At 42.3% G+C, this 22,762-nt stretch overlaps 1 protein-coding gene across 4 annotated transcripts in view; it reads right to left on the bottom strand.

Moving 5' to 3' along the window:
* Positions 1 to 6,058: 6,058 nt before the first annotated feature.
* NDRG3 (NDRG family member 3) overlaps positions 6,059 to 22,762 on the bottom strand; it is a gene marked incomplete at both ends in the record, with an annotated part of 55,750 nt that continues 39,046 nt past the window's right edge. For 2 of the 4 annotated variants that reach the window (XM_084247463.1, XM_084247462.1), the window contains 8 exons: positions 6,059 to 6,243; positions 7,308 to 7,346; positions 8,512 to 8,563; positions 8,651 to 8,686; positions 11,266 to 11,313; positions 15,939 to 15,990; positions 16,117 to 16,182; positions 16,976 to 17,079. In XM_084247463.1, the coding sequence (XP_084103589.1) occupies positions 6,059 to 6,243; positions 7,308 to 7,346; positions 8,512 to 8,563; positions 8,651 to 8,686; positions 11,266 to 11,313; positions 15,939 to 15,990; positions 16,117 to 16,182; positions 16,976 to 17,079 (582 nt within the window). The remainder of the gene's footprint in view (positions 6,244 to 7,307; positions 7,347 to 8,511; positions 8,564 to 8,650; positions 8,687 to 11,265; positions 11,314 to 15,938; positions 15,991 to 16,116; positions 16,183 to 16,975; positions 17,080 to 22,762) is intronic. The other 2 variants (XM_084247465.1, XM_084247464.1) reach the window with 1 other exon arrangement.

Consider the following 22,762-nt stretch of genomic DNA (forward strand, 5'->3'; position numbering starts at 1 on the left):
AAAGGCTCTCAGTAGCCACTTCCTGTTCAGACTTCGGTAACTTGAAGGCTGGACAGCCTGAGATGGGAAGTGGCACCCCTCAGGTCAGGTTTTTAACGTTTCTCCTGCTCCCCAGCCTCTCCTTTACTCTTATGTATGAGGTACTGGTCCTGTACTTAATTGTGCAGGCATTAGTGATTAATTCGAACAACCAGCTTGAGCTGTGTGAGCTCAGGCAAAGCATTCTGAGTTGGCAGAGACTTCAGATCTCATCTGTGAACCAGATACAGACCAATCCATAGTGGGGAGAGGTGGAGCAGCCTGGAACAGAGTGGACACTCAGCAAAGGTTTGCTTCCTTTCCCCTCTTTCAACAAGACTATCACCACGATCACCACCTGCATTAAACCCAGAAACTTCTTCCTGCTGCAGGTGGAGTTGGGGGATGGGCCCAAGGAGGCAGGAACACTGTACTGATACTGCAAGTCCCCCAGCAGACTCTATCACTTCCCTTCCAAGGGATGGTCAGGCCTAAGAGGTTGTACTAGCCAACAGTTTTGAGAGAGATAATCTAATTGTTACACAAGTGTTTGAGCAATTTGCTATGTGTTAGGCATTTTCTAGGGGCCAGGACAAGTGAGAAGAAAGCAGTAAAAAGCCATTGAGACTAGCACACTATCCATAGTTGTTTTGGATTTTTCACTTGACCCTTTGAGAAGCTGGCAGGGTTGAAAATCCATTCACATATAATAACTAGGGCCGGAGAGGGCAACTTTGTTCTCATTGTCATTTAGCTAGTTAGTGCAGGGCTGGGTCTACAACCCACGTCTGTTTTTGTGTGAAAGGTACGTGTGAAAGGTTTTATGTGAAAGGTTTTGTGTGAAAGGCAGTGGAGGTATGTGTGATGAATATGCACTGAGCTAAAGGGAGACATCACACTCTCTTTCCACTGAGAAATATCACCTTTTTGAGAGAAGCCACAGACGCCAGAGTTGAAAGTGTCTCAGAGATTATAATCCATACTCCTCTTATTCACTGATGTTGATGGCTGTGGCTCAGAGAGGGCCAAAGTCATACAGCAAGCAAATAGCCAAGATGGGACCAGAACAGGAAAAAAGGGGGATACTAATACTCCAGGGGGGCAAGGTAGAAGGGGGAAGTCTTATTCTTCCAGGGACCCTTAAGAGACCAACCCTCTTACAGCCTCAGCAGAACCACGTCTCCTTTTCTTTGAGCTACTTTTTCAACTGTAAAACCCACTCCTGTCTCTGAGCGAACCATCTTTCCTCACAGTCCTAAGGTCATCAGAAAACAAAAGCAAGCATACTTACTGGTTTCCTGTCATCAGAGGCTTGGTGCGCGGGCTCAACTAAGATGCATGCTTTGGTCCGTGAGGTTAGGGCTTGGGGGGCCCTTCTGGAAGTCTGTCAATGTCCCTAGTAGTCGGACTCCCAGAACCTTTTTGTCTGGGAGAATCTCCAGAGAGAGGCTCTTCGTAGCGCTTTGGGTAGCTCCGCATCTACCGGCTGTCAGCAGTTTGTGCACCTGGGATGGGACAGGAGCCCCATGCTCCTTAGTGATGCCCGACTGGACAACTCTTGAAAGCACAGCTGGACAAGGCAAGAAGGCCCAGGGCTGTTTGAGCTCTGAAAGGGTCCTAGGGGCTCCCAGCTCACATCTGCAGCCTCTGTGGTTCTCACAACCACCCGTTTCCTCTGACGGCATCACAAACCATAGAGGAGCCACCTTCCCCAAGTTCCTGTTTCTGGGGAAGAAGCAGCTGCCTTGTCATGATCCTGGAGGGAGAGGTTTTTCTCTGACTTTGTGGCTTGGTCTTGCCCCAGGAACACAGAACTAAGGTAAATAAACAGGAATTTTCCATTCTTGCCTGATCATAACAAACACCTGAGGGGCTTGTTAGTGTATGAATCTTGGAATCCTCCCACATCTTCTGATTCTAAGTCACCAGAGATGCAGCCTAGGAACCTGCATCTTAAAATATACCGAGAGATTCCTTTGACTAGCCTTGAATGCTGTGACCCAACTTTTAAAATGTATAGGAATTCCCTGAGGATCTTGCTCAACACTTCTAGTTCAGTGATTTGGTGTGGAGTTCAAGATTCTGCAGAACAAGTGCCAAATGATGCCCCTGCTGCTGGCCGGGGGGCCACACATTGAGTTGTAAGACCTAAACAGTGGTCCCCAAGTGTGGTCCCCAGGCCATCAGTCTCAGCATCTTTGAGGAATGTGTTCGGCACATACATTCTCAGGCCCCATCTCAGATTTACTGAATCAGAAACTCCACAGGTTGGGCCAGCAATCTGTTTTTACAAATCCTTCAGGTGATTCATTCTGTTGCACACCTCAAGCTTGAGAATCATCCATAAAATTCCTAGCTTATTAACATTTATATAAACATACCCCTTTGCTGCCCTTCTATTAGAAAGCTTGGTATTGCTGGAGGCAGACTTAAAAAAAAACACAAAATGACTCCTGACTTCAGTTCACACTACACAGCATTATCCAGATTTCTGCAGAAGGTTGGTTTGAGATTTACATCTATGAACAGTTGGCATGGAGAACTGAAGGAGCAAGAGTGGAGATGCAGCCACTCAAGTTCTAACCAAGATGTTAGGATGGGTGACAGCCATGAGATGTGGCCCATGGCAGGGAGGGCACGGAGCACAGGCCCACCTCCTGCTCCTGCCTCCAAACCATTCTGATGGTTTGGAGTATGTGAATCTTGGAATTCTTTTTTGACAGGCAAATCTTCAGACTGGTCTCAAGGTGAGGTCCATGCATGAGGCAGGAAGTAAGGAATGATCATTTCTGGACTCTTTTTTAACAATTCCACTATATACTCTCCCTTTCCAATCAGGGAGGCACCTAAGAATCAGATGCTTACTAGTTTGTCAATCATTTGTAAAGTAATTACTTCTGGGCCTGTTCCTCACCCATAAAATGGAACTGGTTCAATAGAAGGAAATATACTGGAAGGTGCTAAGGACCCAGTTTATAGCAGGTACCTGATGAAAGGCTGAATAACATAAAAATGTATTTATTTTGGAAGAACTGGGAACATTTTTCAAACTATATGACCTTGCTCAAGTTGCCAACTCTCACCAGCTTGTTTGTAAACAAATACCATCTACTGTACAGAGTTGCCATGAAAACTGGGTGAGACCACATACATGGGAGTTTTACACAATCATCTTGTGTAGAGGCTACATGGCCACTTCCTTGCCTCTCACAAAGCAGGCACCCAGGGTTTTTTGGACTCAACAGGCGGAAAGGAAGTGAAAATAAGAGGAATGAGTGAGGTAAGGCCCAAATGGGAGCACTTAGGTAGGGCTTGACTCCAGGTACAAGGCTGACGAGGGAAAGTAGGCAGCCACCCATTCTGAGTGTGGCCAAGACACTGTGGCCAGAGCAATGTGTGTGTGTGTTTTTTTTTTTTTTTAAGATTTATTCAGTTATACAAGAACCGGGGTACAGGCCAGATGTGAGGATGGGAGGATTCACCAGAGACAGAGTGGGGTACAGAACAGGCAGACTGATGAAATACACTGTTGAGGGGAGCAGTGGGCACGATAGGAGAGGTCTGCCACACCATGTGGGTATCTCACCGGCTGGCCGGCATTGAACCCGCACTGCAGAAGCTGCAGACAGCTTCACAGCGATGCACTCAACCATCTGTGCCACGAGAGCAGTCCCAGAGCAATGTGTTTTAAGAGCAACTGTGACCATCAGATCCCCTCCAGAACTGTGTCGGCCTATATTGTCAGGAATTCAGCGTGGTGACCTGTATCTGTCCACATTCATCCGTTTCATCTCCTCCACCAGAACGAACAATATGCATGTCATTTTACAAATCCTCTTCTGACACAGCAATCTCCATTTACTATGGTAGCAGTAGCTCCTGGATCATTCAAAACTCAACTGAGATAGTAGTCTCCTGAAATTTATTCTTTTTTTTTAAAATTTATTTTTTATTTATTTATACAAGCACTGAGTACAGTCAGAAGCGCAGGAGGGTAAGAGAATTCACCAGAGCCAGAGCAGGGAGCAGAGCAGGCAGAAGGACTGAAGCACACTGCTGAGGGGAGCAGCGGGCGGCAGGAGAGGTCTGAGCGCCATGTGGGACCCTCCTCCAGTGGTCGGGGAGCAGCTGGGGATTGAATCGGCGCTGCAGAGGCTGCAGGCAGCTTCGCAACCCAGCGCTCAACCGCTGCACCACCGGGGAGGCCCTCCTGAAATTTATTCTTGGTGAGTACGAGCCATTTCTGGAGAAACACAGCCTGGTCTGTTTGAGGAACCGAGACAAGTAGTTGCAGATGATTACATGAACAGTAGAACCAGGCACTCCACACAGATGGTCTAGCAGAAATGTGGAACACCTTTCCAAGACCAGAGCTTCTCATTGCAAGCTGCAGTCAGGCTTCTCATGATTTTAAGTTTGAGGGGACTACAGCATGTCAAAGAACCTTGGGATTCAATCCTGGCTGGGCTGACTATTATAACCTTGGGCAAATCATTTATCTTGAGCCTTCATTTCCTCACTAGATGGGATAACAATCAATATGTGAAAATGTTCAACATGGAGCCCATATATAGTAACCTCAGTCCCACCCTGATTCCCAGTGAGTGTCTTGAAAGAAATAATACCAGCAATCAGGTAACAATGAGACATATACAGCTTTATTTAATAATCTGTAAAAAGTTGTACTTGGGCAGAGTAACACATTCCCTGTCTCAGCAGAAAGCGAACACGGTGTCTGACATGGCCCTTCCTAAGGTTCGGAACTGTGACCCTGAGCTTACATCTCAATGCCCTCAAGAGCTGTGCCTTCGCTGTGTGGCAGCTGGTTTCACTCTCCTCCCAGTGATACTTTCTGGCTGGCAATGACCCCCTCACATAGCAACAGACAGGAGGCTGAACACAATTTTACCTGGACTGGCTGCCCTTACAGACCGGGCCCTTTTCCTCCTACAAAAAGGGAGTTCACTGGATTAAGAATCTTCCCGAGAAACATGTTCTGTGTCAATTTCAATTAGCTTCCATTAAGTTTGCTGAAATCAAGATTGTCTTTATTAAACATTATCAAGTTAGTATTTGTTCCTCTCCCCCAGCTATTTCCTCACCATCTATGTAATTTTCAGGCTAGACCTCTTCCTTTTGGGGACACAGAAGGATAGAACACTCTCTATTAGAGAGCTGGGAGACACTTTTTACAGATGTCTGGTAAGTGGTATTAGACACTGTAAGGATAGCAGTTCTGCTCTGGCAGAGTGGAGGTCTGGTGTTTTATTCTGTGCAAAGAGTCCAGTAGTGAAGCCACACTCACTTCTTGGGAAAAATCTCCATGTTGCATGAGAACTTCATGTTAGAGGGCTGCTGAGAAAATATCTCCCTCCCTTTTGTTTATAGAATATGTGAATTCATTCTGACAGGAACAGGAGGCTGGCCACACTATAACAGGTATCCTTCTAATCGATAAACAGCCCAAAAGCAATTATGATCTGCCACATTCTTCAGACCTGCTCTCTCCTGAAGTCACTCTGCAAATCTTGCTGACCAATTTGTAATCAAAAGAGAATGCAGTGGCCTATCCAACCTAGAAACCCATTCTGCATGTTTCCCCTAAAAACAACATTGAAAATCAAAAAAGAAAAAATCCCTTTTTTTTTTGCAGAAGCTCTACAAGAAAGCATGTCTAAAATCACAGAACTATGCACACATAAACACAGACACGCGTGCTCACACACATACATCAGGATCAAAGAATCTTATCAGATACATTGTTAGGAAAGCACAGGAAAAAGCTGGCAAGAGAAGATATGGTGATTTGATCAGCTAAAGATGTTGGAATGTTACAGTAATGGCATGGAAGTGGTTCTTGGTACATACAAAAAGGGGGGTGGACAGGCAGAAAGAATGATAAATCCAGGATACCAGATAGAGTCAGTGGCCATGCAGGAGTTAAAGATAGTAGATGCCAGTTTGCTGGATGAAATGTTATATAATGGAGTGGTCATTTGAAGGAGAATGGACTTGTATGGTCCAAGGGAGGAGCATCTGCTTAGCAGGACAACTCCATGGTCTGGTGTCTGTCCAGAACATCAGGGGACTCAGAGGATTCTTGAGTTCCATCTGAATGACTGCTGGTGACAGATCGGCTGAAGGCACTTTCTCCAGAGCCGATGCTGCTACTCGAGATTGAGTGGGTTCGTGATCGGGCGAGCCGGGTCATGCTGGCAGATGGTACTGTAAGAAAGAACCAAGAGGACTAGAAGATGTAGCCCTGGTTAAGTCTGGCTAAACTAGAATGTTCATAAAAAGCTTTATGTTTAGCTTTCCCAACCCATTTAAGGTGACACCCAGGATAAGATATAGCCGTCTTCACTTTGCATTATTTGCTCTAGGTAGCAGTAATATGCAAGGCTGCTTTGATCACAGGTTGGAATTTCAGCTGATTCTAGTCTGAAGCAGATCAAGGAGGAATCTAAGTCCAGAGTATAGCTATCATACAGTGATTAGGAAAGAGGCTTTAGGAACCAAATAGGTAACCAAAACCTGCAGTGCATGCAAGATTAAACCAAAAGAAAGACAAATCACACAGGTATGAAGGTGTTTCACAAACACAGTGCAAGCCCGATACAACGAGACTACCACCCGTGTCCACAGGTGACCCTTGCTACCTGGGGAGGAGATATGTAGGAAGGTGTGGTTGTAGGGGAGGGCAGATGGGCCTGCAGCCGGTGTCTACACAGGCAGTGAGGTAAAGGCTGCCGTCACGAAAGAGCTCTGGGGGTGGGTGTTTAACTCAGACTCTTTTTCTGTCACTACTTTAGTGCTAAGGTCCTTGTGGCTTGGCCAGGACAGGGTGTTACCTGGCATAACCTCCCTGCCTATGTTCTTGAGGCACCAGCCACACCTCCAGGTGTCGTTTCAATGCGGGAGTCCGAAGATGCCATCACCTGCAGAGTTCCCTGGGCACAGGCTCTCACACTCCTATTTAGAATCAAGGTTGCTCCTGTGTCTGGGGTTAACTCAGGGATCAGATGGTGGAAGAGGTACCCTACTTATAAGTTTATATAAGTTTTAGCTGTTGCTTTGTCTTTGAATTTGGGATAAGAAGCCTGGCTATTATAACCCATTCCTTTCTTCCTCCTGAAGAATCAGGGCTGGGCCTGTAGGCTGAGGCACAATGAGCCACGTTCTATCGGGCTCTCACTGTACAGGAAAACCGCGGACATGCTGCAGGCAGCCAATGCAGCCAGGAGAGCGTGGCTAGAAGGCGGGGGCAGGGCCAGCATAGAGGAAGGTACCTGACTCGGTGCTCAGGTGACTGAGCTGCACATACGGGACTGGAAGCAGGATGGACACAGGAAAAGGCAGGTTAGTGACCTGAAGAGTGCCAGTGGCAGGCTCAATTGCCTGGTAGACACTGACAGAATACTCTAAGCCAGGGAGGTTTTATTTTAAGGTCCCAGAGAGGAGGTGAGATTGACTGATGCTTCAATAGTACTTTAGAGGATACTTCTCTCAACTAGTCAAAGGCTATCCACGATAAATTCCATCCTGTTCTGTACCATAAGTGGGCTGGAAGATAAGCTGTTTCCTAGGAAAGGAATGGGCTAAGAGAGGGACTTCTGCTCTTAGTGAGCCAGAAGGAGGTGGGTGTGGGCTCGGTTGGTAGTAGTTCACAGACAGGATGACACAGCCACTCTAGACAAGACATACATGGTCTGCCTGCCAGGTGCAGGGCTGTACCCAGGACTCAGCTGCTATCCAGGGCAGCTCCCCAAAGGCTATAATCCACACTGATATCAAAGATAGGAGAGAAGTCACCTTATTGGGTAAAGAGCTCTGTACCTGGATAAGAGGGTTTTTCTTCCTCAAACTCCAAGAATGAACAACTACAGATATTCTACACCAATGAGAATGCTTGGGGGTCTCACAATACAAGGGACCAGGACAGCAGCACATAATAAAGACATATTCTCGGACTCACTCTAAAATACTCTGGAAGATCATTGCCTGTCTGGAATGGATTTACCTGAGGCCATTACCTTTTTTTCTTTTGGAGTTACCACCGTGTTTCTCTAGGCCAGGAATCATTAGCCAGCTGAATTGAAATGCAAGTCATAATTTCAGATTTACAGCTAGGGCAGCCTACGCTTCAGAGGTTGAAAACATGGGCTCTGGAGTCATACCGCCAGGGTGTATCATGGCTCTGCAGCTGAATTGTTATCCTGTGCCTCTTTGAGCCTCGGTTTCCTCTTTTATACATTGGGACTAATAACAAAACTTACCCCTCATGGTTATAAAGAGTGTGCCTAGCACAAGTTAAGTGCCTACTAAGTGTTACATAGATGGGCACATGAAAGCTCCATCAATATTTCTGTTTCTACTTGACTTTATGCTGGCTGGCACAAATGTTATGCCCTGAGAATTGTGGGATCCCTAGATGTCAAAAAGACCCCATCCATCAATAAATTCTTGCAAGACAGAAAATTGTGTATTACTCACTGTAGCCCATTCCCTGCAAAAAGTACTTGAAGGCCTCGGTGAGCTTCCCAGGCTAGGGGGACAAAGTAAGAAGGCATTAATCTTTGCATAAGCAGAGAGACAAAATCAAATAGGTGCTTTAAAAAAAAAATCTCATTACCTGAACTACTTGGGGCAGTCCACCACAGTCTGCCATCTAGAAGAGGAAAAATATGTAAGTCAATTGGAATTGTACTTAAGAGAAATGCTTGGACTATCCGTAGCCCTTTCAAATAGGACAGGATTGTTAAATTCATGTTTAACTGCACCCAAGTATATATCTTATACAAAGACTCAGATCCTGAGAATAACCTTGGATATAAATTTGAAAAGGTTACTCAATATTTATTAATCAGTAAGATGCAGGCTCTAGCCTTCAGGCCCAAGGTAGGAATTTTTTGTTAGGGGTGATAGTGAAGTTAACGACTACCTTCAATCACAGTTATGCCTCCACCTGAATAATGCTATTTTCAGAATTCTCAAATAGTGTGATCCTAACTTCCAGAGTACCAGGCTTTCTAAATTTCTTTTAAACTCTTTATTATCATTACTCCAGGACTAAAAGAAATTTCTCCAGTCAGGTAATAATGCTGGATTAGACCAACTGTTTCAGTGATGCAGCTGTTTCTCACTTCATAAATCTTTACAGCAGGTTATTCTCACCTGTGAAAGATTTCTAGTATTAAGTTTTGTTAACATGCATCGGAATTATCTAGAGGACTTGTTAAAACTGACTCTTGAGTTCCTGCTCCAGACATTCTGATTTAATAGGTTTGGGGTAGGGCTTAAGAACCTGCAATTCTAACAAGCTCCAGGGAGACAGATTGTGATAGCCAATCAAGAGCCCACCCTCTTCCTTCCACCTGTTACACATATTCTGTGCTCAGATAGCATCCTATCAGGGTGGCTGGCATTTTTTTTTTAAAAGGAGATACGAACCCCATGGTTTCTAGTCACTATCATGAAAACTGTCCTTAGGGTAGACTGGAATGCCACAGAAGACACAAGAGTTTGAGGTTAACAAGATACAGTGCCCTGAAAATTTTAAGCATAAGATCAGGAACAAACACTTAACTGATTTAAAAATAAAAGACATTTGAAAATCAAAATCTCTGGGCCTCCCTGGTGGTTAAAGTTTCAGCATTATCACCAGTCACTGCAGTATGAGTTCAATCCCTGGCTAGGACCTAACCCACATGGTGCGGCAGACCGCTTCTGTCTTGCCTGATGCTCCCCTCAGCAGTGTATTTCAGTGGATCCACCTGTTCTGCTCCCCATTCTGTCTCTGGCAAATCTTCTCACTCCCTCATACCTTTGGCTTACACCCCAGTTCTTGTGTGCATAAATAAATAAAAATAAAATCTTAAAAAAAAAAGTCAAAACCTGATAGAAACACAAAACAGTTCCCATATTCAGAGACAGTATATTGCAAAAGACTGTTTTCAAGCTGGATAGCTATCAAATAGCTGAAGAATCAATTCAATCATGCTATTGTAGATGGCCATTTCTTTTTTTTTTTTTTTTAAGATTTATTTTATTTATACAAGAGCCGGCATACAGGCCAGATGTGCGGGAGGGTGAGAGGATTCACCAGAGACAGAGTGGGGAATAGAACAGGCAGACTGATGAAATACACTGCTGAGGGGAGCAGTGGGTGAGACAGGAGAGGTCTGCTCGCCATGCGGGTTGCTCTGAGGCCGGCAGGGATAGAACCGCACTGCAGAGGCTGCGGACAGCCTCACAGAACTGTGCTCAACCGTCTGCGCCATTTCTGATGCCAAATAACCACATCTATGGCTACTATAAAGTTTTGTGCTTTTGGAATACTGATGCATTTCTGCAGTAAAAAAACTAATTTGAAACCACATACTTAAAGAGTATTCATATTTTAGACTTAGTTTGTCTATCACCTGGACCTCAGAGCACTGAGTTTTATAACCTCAAAGCATTAATCTCATGCTTCATTTCCAGGAACTATGCAATGCTTATAATGACAGCACTTCCCTTTCAAGCACAGTTCAAAGAGAAAGGGAACAAAGCAGAGATCTTTCAGGTTGAGAAGCAGCAATAAGAACAGAAGACCAGCACTTAAATGTATAGAAGCTCAAACTAGGTCAGGTGCCTAAACATTTCAATAGAGGCTCTAAAAAAGCTAGGTTGAATTCTTGCCTGGGGTACAATCAAAAGAAGGAGAAACTTGACACTAACCCTAGAAATTCAGTGGAAGAGTTGCTCTCTATTTTTGGTAAGAAAAATTGCATCTGCCCTCATCATTAGAATGTTACCAGAGGTTTCCTTACCAATATAATGGATTTATAGCATGTAAAGATTTTCCATTATCTTAATTCTTACAATACCATAACATGATGCTTATTAAGTTTTTAATGATATAGGAAAATGTTTAAATCAAAAGTTGAGGAAAACACAGACAGGGCTCTAAGTACCTATGAGCTTAATGATATAAAAATATATAGAAAAAAACACCACTATTTTTACCTTAGGTTGTTTACTTTTGGGTGGTTGGACTATGGGTAATTTTTATTTATTTAATTCTCTCTACTAGTCTCTATTTTCCAATCTTTTACAACAAGGATATATTCAGTAAAAAAAATTTAAAAAACGAGTAACAGAAAAGTTTTCCTTCTCTCTGAGCAACTAGTCCACAAATAGAGCAATTTAAACTATGTGTAAGTTGTTCACAATGGTTGGCAGTAAAGAAAGAAGACACATTATTACCTTTAGCAAAGTCGTATTTATAGGGTTCAGACGAGAATTGCATTCAACCTAAAAAAAGAGAAAGAGAAAGAAAATAATTTTATAAGTTGCTAGAAAAATAAACATTAACTTGGTTTTTGAGAATGATCTTCCAAAATCAATAGCTCAGTTAGGAAATGGGTAAACCAGCCCAAAAAATTATCAAAATACAAAGTAAGAGATAAAATATACTTTATATCTGATATTTCTTAGTAGATCTAAAAATCTGGCTAATTTCATGTTCTGAATCTATTACAGTAGAGTCACCAAAGAACTACAAGTTGAATCTAGTTCCTCCTGCTGGCTACATAACATGGGACAAGTTACTCACTTCTCTGAAGTGAACTGAACCATGTTCCTCTCCTGCTGGGGTGTGTTGATGGCTTCACAATGACTCAACCCCGTGCAACTTCCCTGCCCATTTCTCACCCCTCTCGTATGCCCTGGCAATAATAATAGGTTTGCTATTCCTCACACCCTGATTCTTTTATCCCACAAGGTCTTTGGCTATACCATATAAAGTTGTACCACTCTAGGGCCTCCCCGGTGGTGCAGCGGTTGAGTGCTGGGTTGCGAAGCTGCCCGCAGCCTATGCAGCGCCGGTTTGATCCCCGGCTGCTCCCCAGCCACCGGAGGAGGGTCCCACATGGCGCGCAGACCTCTCCTGCCAGCCGCTGCTCCCCTCAGCAGTGTACTTCGGTCCTTCTGCCTGCTCTGCTCCCCGCTCTGGCTCTGGTGAATTCTCTCACTCTCCCGCACTTCTGACTGTACCCAGTGCTTGTATAAATAAATAAATAAATCTTAAAAAAAAAAATTAAAAAAAAAATAAAGTTGTACCACTCTACAATTCTTCTCTCACAGCAGACATCATGATTAAGAACAACAACTTTGTGCATTTATATTTTGGGGATCTAGTACCCTTGAATACATGGAATACAGGGAATCCAAGTTAAAACTCTAATGGGGCCTCCCCTGGTGGCGCAGGCAGTTGAGCGCAGCACTGTGAAGCTGTCCGCAGCCTCTGCAGCGCAGGTTCGATCCCTGCCATCCGGCGAGAATCCCACATGGCGAAGCAGACCTCTCCTGTCTCTCCTGTTGCTCCCCTCAGCAGTGTGTTTCAGTTAGTCTGCCTGTTCATTACCCCGCTCTGTCTCTGGTGAATCCTGTCACCCTCCCGTGCATCTGGCCTGTACCCTAGTTCTTGTATGCATGAATATATAAATCCTTTAAAAAAAAGTAAACTCTAAGAACAATACTATTTTCCTGTTTTAAGTACACATGTTTATGAGAAAATGTTTTTGATATTTTATAGTACATATCTTCAGTTTTTTAGCCAGAATTGACTGGCTAAAACCTTACAAAACCCCTCCTTGATGAATTGGGATGATCAACATAACTTAACTACCTTTTGGGAATTTTTTTTTTAATTTAATGGTTATTTGCCTCTGTTTTCAATCCATACCACGTATTTTACATCAGACACAGAATATTTTACAAGGCAATTCAGGGAAGTGTGAATATATTCTATCCTCCACACCTATCTCACTCTTTCTGCCCCACAAATTTTTTCACCTATGTCTATGCCTCTGATAACTCATTAGACTCGGATAGTGATTTATAAAAAGAAACATACATTTGGTCTTTTTTTTTTAATTTTTAATTTTTTTAATAGAGGCATGTTTTTATTTATTTATTTTGTTTGTTTGTTTGTTTGTTTATACATGCACTGGGTATGGTCAGAAGCGCAGGAGGGTGAGAGAATTCACCAGAGCCAGAGTGAGGAGCAGAGCTGGCAGAAGGACCGAAGTACACTGCTGAGGGGATGGCGGGCGGCTTTGCAACCCAGCGCTCAACCGCTGTGCCACCGGGGAGGCCCCATACATTTGGTCTTAATTACCATTCCTGTTATAGAGCTCCTAAAACCCTAGGAATTTCCAAAGCGGAGAGTTAAAAAGGTGTCTTTTGTTATGTTAATAAGGCCACTGTTGGAACATCCCTAGGTAACCTAAGGAAGCAGGGAGGCTGCCAGGGGAACCAACCATGTGATTAGAGGGATGGATCTTTCAGTCCCACACCCTGGCCTGTGGGAAGGAAGAGAGACTGGAAATTGGGTTCAATTACCAATGTCCAATGATTTAATTAATCACGCCTGTGAATGACACCTCCACAAAACCCCAAAAGGTGAACCCTATGGTCGCACAGAGCCCTCTCAAAGGAACAGGGTCAGAGAGATGGATTGATGGACCATGGAGGTGCAGGGAGAGTGCTGCAACTGGAGAAAGCATGGGAATATATCTTGTCCTGCTGGCATAATTTCCATCTGGCTATTCCTAAGTTATATCCTTTTATAATAACCAGCGATCTAGTAAAATGTTTTTCAAAGTTCTGTGGGAAATTAATCCAACCCAAAGAGAGGATTGTTGGAACCTCTTATCTATCATGGATCAGAAGCACAGGCTCCTGAAGGGTGGTAGTGGTCAGGGATTAAGCCCTTAACCTGTGGGATCTGAAGCTATTTCCAGGTAGATGGTGTCAGAATCAAATCAAGTTAACCATTTAATGGTGGAAAAAACCACCATGCATCAAGAATTGGTATCAGAATTGTAGATGCCCTTTCCAAAAAGCCTTACTCCCTAATGTTTTGCCCCTAAGCAGGATTGAAGTGAAGTCTGTCCAAGGAAACCAGGTAATTTTATTTTATTATTATTATTACTAAGGATTTATTTATTTATGCATGCAAGAATTAGGGTACAGGCCAGAGGTGTGGGTGTGGATGGTGAGAGGATTCACTAGAGACAGAGTGGGAACAGAATAGGCAGGCTGACAGAATACATTGCTGAGAGGAGCAGCGGGCCAGACAGGAAAGGTCTGCTATGCCATGTGGGTAGTTCCCTGCCAGCCAGGGATCAAACTTGAGACCTGTTGCAGAGGCTACATATCGCTTTATAGTGCTGTATTTAACCCCTTGCGCCACCAGGGAGGCCCGGAAACCAGGTAATTTTAGAGATACCTAGTTAAACTATATATGCTATGGGAAGATAAGCTAACAGACGTGAAAAACTGTCAACTGGTGACGTGGAACAAAATGGATGAATCTTGAGGTGATTATGTTGAGTGAAATCTGTCAAAAAGTGAAAGAGTTTGGATGGTGTCACTTATGTGATAAATGCCCAAAAGACAATTACAGGCAAATAACAGAAAAAATTAAAATGTAACTCAGCTAAAAGAAGATAATGGTTACCAGAGGAAATAGGAGAAAGGGTGAAGGGAATGGCTGAGGGAGGCAGATGGAGTACAGGCAAGGGTGATTTGGTGGAGGGAATTTAAAAAAAACTGTGAACTTCCTTTGCAATCAAAGAAGTACAAATTAAACTTTGGGACACCATTTTTAACTTAACAAATTAACAACTAATAAAACTTAAAAATCCAACAGGGATTGGATTCTGTGAAATAGGCACTCTCATACATTGCTGATGGCAACATTCTGGTACATTCTTTTTTTGAATGGAATTTGGCAAAAAAAGTATCAAAAACCTCACAAAGGTTTATGATTTTTGACACATTAATTCCACTTCTGGAAATTCAAACAAGGGTAATGATCAAAGATTCAGGCAAAGATTTTATAAGGATGTTCAATAGCAACATTATTAATGTTGCAAATCAGAAAAAAATCAATATAAAAATAATGTTAAATAAACAAAGTTGCATTTATAAGACTGTTATAAAGAAATACTGACTTTATAATGTGGAAAAAAAACTATTAATAATGGTATATAGTCAGGTCCCAAAACTGTGATATATTTAATACAATATAATCTGTTATCTTGGAGTAATGGGACCATAATTTTTATCCATGTCCTTCTATTTTCTGATTTTTTTCATTTTCTCTCTTTTTAACAATGTGCTGTATGCTTGAAAGGAGGTAGGAAAAAAAATGTGGGCTCTTAGCAGCCATCCAGCTTGCTGGTACAGCTCCAGATTTATGGTGGCTGCAGAAGGCTGAGGCTGCGAGAAATCTGACAATTGTTTAATTCTGTTTATTTTTTTTTTATTTTTTTTTTTTTTTAATTTTCTAGAGGCATGTCTTATTTATTTATCTATTTGTTTGTTTGTTTGTTTGGTTTATACATGCACTGGGTACAGTCAGAAGCCGGGAGGGTGAGAGAATTCACCAGAGCCAGAGCAGGGAGCAGAACAGGCAGAAGGACCGAAGTACACTGCTGAGGGGAGCAGCGGGCTGCAGGAGAGGTCTGCGCGCCATGTGGGACCCTCCTCCGGTGGCCGGGGAGCAGCCGGGGATCGAACCGGCGCCGCAGAGGCCGTGGGCAGCTTCGCAACCCAGTGCTCAACCGCTGCGCCACCTGGGAGGCCCTGTTTAATTCTGTTTAGTCTGGCAAATGGTGCTTAAACTGTACTACTTGCCACAAAGTCAACTACATCACACAAACCAATTACGGACAACACTGATCCTTCCTGATGAAACCTAGTGATTGATGAAATGTGGAATTCATTTTCCAAAATGTATAACAAACAGCAAACCCTGATATGTGTAATTCAAACTAGCATTTACCAACTATTTCTAGTTCACCAGTACTATGCTATATATGCTCTATTCTATTTTATTGTCATTCATTTTTATGTCAGGACATACTTACCACAGATTCAACTGCAGGTGAATTGTCCCCAACCACCAATAAAGTAGAACACCTGAGGGAAAACAAAGTAAGAGGTGACATTCAGCAAGCAGTGCATATACTTAATCCCTTGGACACTGAATTCCTCTAATAAAGGCAATGATATTTAGCAACTTAGTGGGGAAACTCAGGGACTTACTTTAATGTCTTTGACCTGTTATCATTTTGGCCCAGAATGGGTCTTTCAATCTCCAGGTCTCTGCGTCTAGAGACAAAGGAAACAATGCCCATTTCAGGTTAAAATCATGGCGACTCATAATTTCTTGGTGATGAGAACCAAAATATATCAATGAACGTGAAACTGTCTTTCCTTCACATCTGATGAGGAAGTGTCCTGTGCTCTTGCTCAACTTTGAGGGACCCTGTATGTATGTTTCAAATTTCAACAGCAGTGCTACTAAAATTCACAAGTCCTGAGTTTAATTTTCCAACTAGTTTACAGAAATAAATTCCTTAAGAAAAGGAGCACTATTTGTTTTCTTTATAATTATCATAGTTTAGATAACAATTTTACCTTGGAAAAGCTGGTCCCAAGATAAGAATCACTCTCTCAGTGACTGAGGGAGATATGAGAGTTTGGAAAACACAAATAAAAGATAATTCACAAGTGTCCACACGTTACTACTGCCTGATGACAAGAGTCAGCAAAGAGAAAGTGAATCAAGGCCCAAGACCTTCATCCTTTGCCTCCCTTACATGTACTTTTCCTGTGCCACCTCAAATTACTACTGTGATTTCACATGTGTATACATTTTGTCTCCAAACATCTTAAAACTACAACTTGTATTTGAACATGTCCAGATGGTCTTCATTCATTCTTGAAAGCTGTTTTCATGTCTATTTGTAAGTCCTTCCTCTTCCATGGTAAAACAGCACAAAAGCAATCCCATCACACACATAATATATTAAGATGTTTCCCTTTCTCTTCTCCCTCAGATTTCCATTATCTTTTTTTGAAGTGGTCTTCACTTAAGTGAGGGGATAAGAGACAATTTTACCCATTATAGGAACCCAGGAAGAGCTGAAGATTTTCCTGGTTGATATCTTGGGCAATATGCAGCCTGTAGGTTTGAATCAGGTCCAGGTTGGCCTGTAACTCTTCCTAGAACAATCGAAAGAAGACACAGGTAAACTTATGAGCAATAGTACAGGTCTATCTTGTTTGGTTTACAGTCTCAATGCCCAAAGTCAAATCCCCCTGACCATGATAGGAAATGGTGCAGAATATGGGGCCTACTGAAGTACTGGGAGGCTGAATGGCTGAAATCTTTTTTATCTGCATCAGACTGGTTTACTGTCACATGCTATGTTGGATGAGGGCACCAAAGAATCATCCATGGAAAAAGTTGGTAATCAACTCCAGATCAAGTGTAAAACCCTGAGATATATTCTGTATATCCTTACCTGCCATACTGAGGAAAAACAGAAACTGAACTATCCTAGGATTCCAGTACTAGCTGTGGAACTTAGAAAGTTCACCATATCATTTAGAACCCTACTCTCCATATTTGTGTTTTATCATGTCCTGCCATTTCTCTCACATATTTATATATATATATATTTGAGAAATTTATATGTGGTGTGTGTGTATATATGTATGTATATATATATAGTATCTGTAAAAGAGAATAACCAGTTACCTGTCAGCTGTTTTAAAGATCAAAATGAATGTATGTATGTGTACATGCATACATTAAAAAAAAAAACCAATGGTTGGAAGTTGGGGAAGGATAATACAAAACATTAAGAAAAGTCATATATGAACTATAAAGGGTAAAATAAATGGAAGATAACATTTCTCTTAATAGCCTTAAATCTGTGTATGTATGTATGTATGTATTTATTTTTGTGTAGAAGAACTGGGGTGCAGGCCAGGGGTGCAGGGTGTGAGAGGATTCAACAGAGACAGAGTTGGGAGCAGAACAGGAGGATCTACTGAAATATACCACTAAAGGGAGCAGCAGGCAAGAGGAAAGGTCTTACTGCACCATGTGGGTTAGCGCGCTAGCTGGGGATTGGGGATTGAACTGTGGATGTAGTGGTAATAGCACTGAGACTTAACCCCTAGGCCACCAGGGAGGCCCAAATCTGTGTATTTAACATCTCTGTATTTTCACTGATAAAATCAGTGTTTTGTGGGCCTCCCTGGTGGTGCAAGGGATTAAGTCTCAGCACTGTGAAGCTATTGGTAGCCACTGCAGCACGAGTTCAATCCCCAGTCAGGGAGCTAACCCACATGGTGCAGCAGACCTCTCCTGCCTCGCCCACTGTGCCCCTCAGCAGCGTATTTCAGTAGATAATGCCTGTTCTGTTACCCACTCTGTCTCTGGTGAATCCTCTCACCCCCGCCCCCACACACACACCTTTGGCCTACACCCCAGTTCTTGTATGCATAAATTTTTTTTTAAAAATCAGTGTTTTGCTTGTTATATGCTATAGTTTAATATACATTATAATTACACATTTCATTCCACTTATAATATTTAGTTTAGTAAGACTATTTACATTTATTTAAATTTATTACTTATACTAAAAAAGGTATAAAATACAAGAGAAACAAAACAGTCTATACACTGAAAAGTGAGTCTCCCTCACAACCACCAATGGGGGCCCCTCTCTTGCTGGTCTTCTGAGAAGCTAGTAGAAAGGCTGCCAAATTCTTGTGTATACAAGCATATAAATACATTTGGGTATGCACACACTCACCAGAAGGGGAGTGTTAAAAGAAAGAAATGTATCACTGACAGTTAGAGACTCAGTTAATATCTGAGGCCAATGTGTAAAGGTCACTAGCAAGAGATGGTGACAGAGAGATAAGGAGAACTTTGTTTGCATATGGGTGAAGTGAACTAAGCATACACTTGGAAACGAAAGTCTACCTGGAAATGAAGGACACTGGAATCACTCTGAGGAAACTGGTAAATGCTAAAGACAATATAATAAGAAAAGTAAATAACAAATGAAGCACACAGTAAATTAGAGATGAAATGTCTAGTCAACTCTTCCTTGAATGTCTGGAGAGATACGTCAGCAACAGTTTTAAGGAATGCAAGATTGGTTCAACATACAAAAATCAATAAATATAACACACCACATTAAAAAGAATAGAAGACACAACTCATATGTATATCTCAATAGACACAGCAAAAGCACTTGACAGAATTCAATTCACTTTCATGATAAAAACACTCAACAAACCAGGAATAAAACTTCCTCTACCTGATAAAGTCATCTATGGAAAATCCATAGTTAACACCATTCTTGGTGGTAAAAGACTGAATGCTTTCCCCCCCCCAAGATCAGAAACAAGACAAGGATGTCTACTCTCAGCATTTCTGTTCAACAGAGTACCAGAGATTCTAGCCAGGGCCTAAAATCTTCTGTTTAAGCAAGAGAAAATGAAATGATTTAGATTGGAAAGGAAGATCTAAAATGGTGTGTATTTTCAGATGACATGATCCTGTGCATAAATACTCAAGATAATTGAAAACATATGTGTACACCACCAAAATCTGTGTATGAATAATGAACATTCAAAGCAACACTTTTTATAATAGTAAAAAAATTGAAATCACTCAAATGTCTATCAACTGATGAACAGATTAAGTGTAGTATATCCCTAATAGTAAATAGTATTCAACCATACAAAGGAATGAAACATAGATATATGCTACAATATGGATGAACCCCAAAAACTTGCTAATGAAAGACAGACACAAAGGCCATGTACTGTATGATTCCATTTATGAGCTGTTTAGAACAGGCAAATCCACATAGATGAAAAGTAGATTAGTGGTTGTCAGGTACAGTAGGCAGTGACTTAAGGAATATAGTGTTTCCTTTTGGGGTGATGAACATGTCCTGAAATTAGTGTGATGGTTGCACAATTCAGTAAATATACTAAAACACACTGAACTATATACCTTAAAGTGTAAATTTTATAAGATTTACAGTCAAGCATTGTTTAATGATGGGTATATATTCTGAGAAATTGTTTAGGTGATGCTGTCATTGTGTGAACATCAGAGAGTATAATTATACAAACCTAGATGGTATACAGCCTACTACACACCAAGGCTATAAGGTATAGATTATTAGGACCACTGTCGTATATGCAGTTTCATTTACCAAAATGTCCATTAAATGATATATGACTCTTTATCTCAATAAAGCTAATAAAAAGAAGGGAACACGTAAGACCCAGCAATTCCACTCCTAAATGTACACCCAAGACAGACTTATAGACAAATACAACAGAAAGCTGTTTAGTCATTCAGCAATAATATGGATGAATCTTAACAATTTTAAATAAAATAGTGCCCAAATTATATCAGCATAATATCCTTTCAGAGTTAGAAATATGTATATAATTTCAAATAATACATAGAAGTGCAGTTAGATTGTCACAAAGGCAAACAGAGGACTAACAAAATATGACGGTTTCCTCAGGGAGAGGGAAGCAGGAGGATAGATTGATTCAGGACCATTTGGCTAAATGCAGGTTATTTTCACCTTTTTTTCTTCACCATTTGTTTTGGGTGGCAATTTCTTGGGTGTTTACTACATTATTAAAAATGAATAGGTTAGGGCCTCCCCTGGTGGTGCAGTGGTTGAGCGCTGGGTTGCAAAGCTGCCTGCAGCCTTTGCAGCGCCGGTTCGATCCCCGGCCACCGGCAAGGGTCCCACATGGCGCGCAGACCTCTTCTGCCGCCCGCTACTCCCCTCAGCAGTGTACTTCAGTCCTTCTGCCTGCTCTGCTCCCCGCGCTGACTCTGGTGAATTCTCTCACCCTCCCGTGCTTCTGACTGTACCCAGTGTTTGTATGAATAAATAAATAAATCTTTAAAAAAAATAAATCAATAGGTTATCAACCAAATAAAAGTGGGCTGGTCATGGACCAATTTGAGGGTTTATCATGAACCAAGGATGATGATTATTTTAATTATTTGAATCGATGATGTAACAGGAAATAAGCATAAGAAGTCAGAGCTCCAGATGCCCCATGGATTCTGCACCAGAAAAAAAAAAACTGAAGGTTTATACTCTGGAAATGATAAAATATAAGGCTTTTGATCTGGGAGGCCACAGGCCCAGGTGGCAGTGGATATACCATACTGAAAACAGGAGAGTTACGTGAAAGTGTTCAAAGTTAATAATGAGGTTCTTGATCTTTTCTGTACTTGAATCCAGATACTAACGTTAGGGTCTGAGGTGTAACCTCAATGCTTATCTGGCAAATCTAACCAGTACCAGAGAAAAGATGTAAAGCTGTTGACATTAGGGGTTCCCCAAGGAAACAGCCTTGTCTGATGCCCACAGTGATAAGCCTCACCTGATGCACACAGGCCTTTTAGTGATCCACCCTTATTAAATATGGACAGCCAGCCAGGGATCAAGAGACATTTGGAAAAAGCACCTGTGTCAGTTATCAACTAATGGTTTCTCAGCCTCAGATCTACCATTCTTGGTAGTACTGGAGTTACGTTGCACAAACATTTCTCCTTGCCAGTGGCTCAGGTGTCAGGAACCCTCAAAAGACCAGCTGCAGTTGAATCTTGGGTCTAGGCTTTCCCCACTCAACTGCAGCTTCTGCAGCACCTCAGCCCTTATTTTAGGCAACTGTCGCCCCCATCTGGTGAGCAGCTTCTGCTGATTACTGACAGCCCTCACCTAGCAAGTCTCTTCATCATGGATTAACAGACTACATTTTCTGTGGGAACCACACCTGACTTTCAGTCTTGGTGACTGGGGACTCAGCTATGTCCGTAGCTCCCTCTGCCTAGGAGTAGCAGGCATTTGCTGCTTTTGGACCCCTTAAAGTTCTATTTTACTCCTTTGAAAAATTAACCACTACTTAAAAAAAATTAACCACCACTTGAGGAACCACCACTAATTAAGAAATTAATTTCTGGGCCTCTCCTGGTGGCGCAGTGGTTGAGCGCTGGTTGCAAAGCTGCCCGCAGCCTCTGCAGTGCCGGTTCGATCCCTGGCTGCTCCCTGGCCACCGGAGGAGGGTCCCACATGGCGCGCAGACCTCTCCTGCCACCCGCTGCTCCCCTCAGCAGTGTACTTCGGTCCTTCTGCCTGCTCTGTCCCTGCTCTGGCTCTGGTGAATTCTCTCACCCACCTGTGCTTCTGACTGTACCCAGTGCTTGTATAAATAAACAAATCTTAAAAAAAAAAGAAATTAATTTCTACTTGTTAATAATGTTTTATTTAAAAATTTGCTCAAATTGTGTGGTTTCTGTCTCCTTACAGGACTGTGTACATACAGCTCAAAGGATGGAGAAAGGATGACCTAATGCTGCTATAATGAATGTCACCAGATCTGGTGTGCCATATTAAAAAAAAAAAAAAGACCAAGGCCTCCCTGGTGACGCAGGGAGTTGGCACAGCATTGTGAAGCTATCTGCAGCCTCTGCAGCATGAGTTTGATCCCTGGCCAGCCAGGGAGTGACCTGCATAGTGCAGCAGAACTCTCCTGTCTTGCCTGCTGCTCTCCTCAGCAGTGTATTTCAGTAAATCCACCTGTTCTATTCCCCACTCTGTCTCTGGTGAATCCTCTCACCACTCCCCACACACCTCTGGCCTGTACCCTAGTTCTTGTATGCATAAATAAATCTTTAAAAAATAATAAAATAAAATAAAGGCCAGCATCTGGATAGTGCCTTTCTGCCACTGTCCTGTGCAATGTCTCCCAGTATCCTTTACTTACTTTTTTTATTCTAACCTGGCAAAATATTTCTGTAAGGTCCAGCTCCAGGAATCCAAAAGTAGGGCAAAAA

This window comes from Talpa europaea, assembly GCF_964194135.1.
Source record: "Talpa europaea genome assembly, chromosome: 11".
Taxonomy (NCBI): Eukaryota; Metazoa; Chordata; class Mammalia; order Eulipotyphla; family Talpidae; genus Talpa; species Talpa europaea.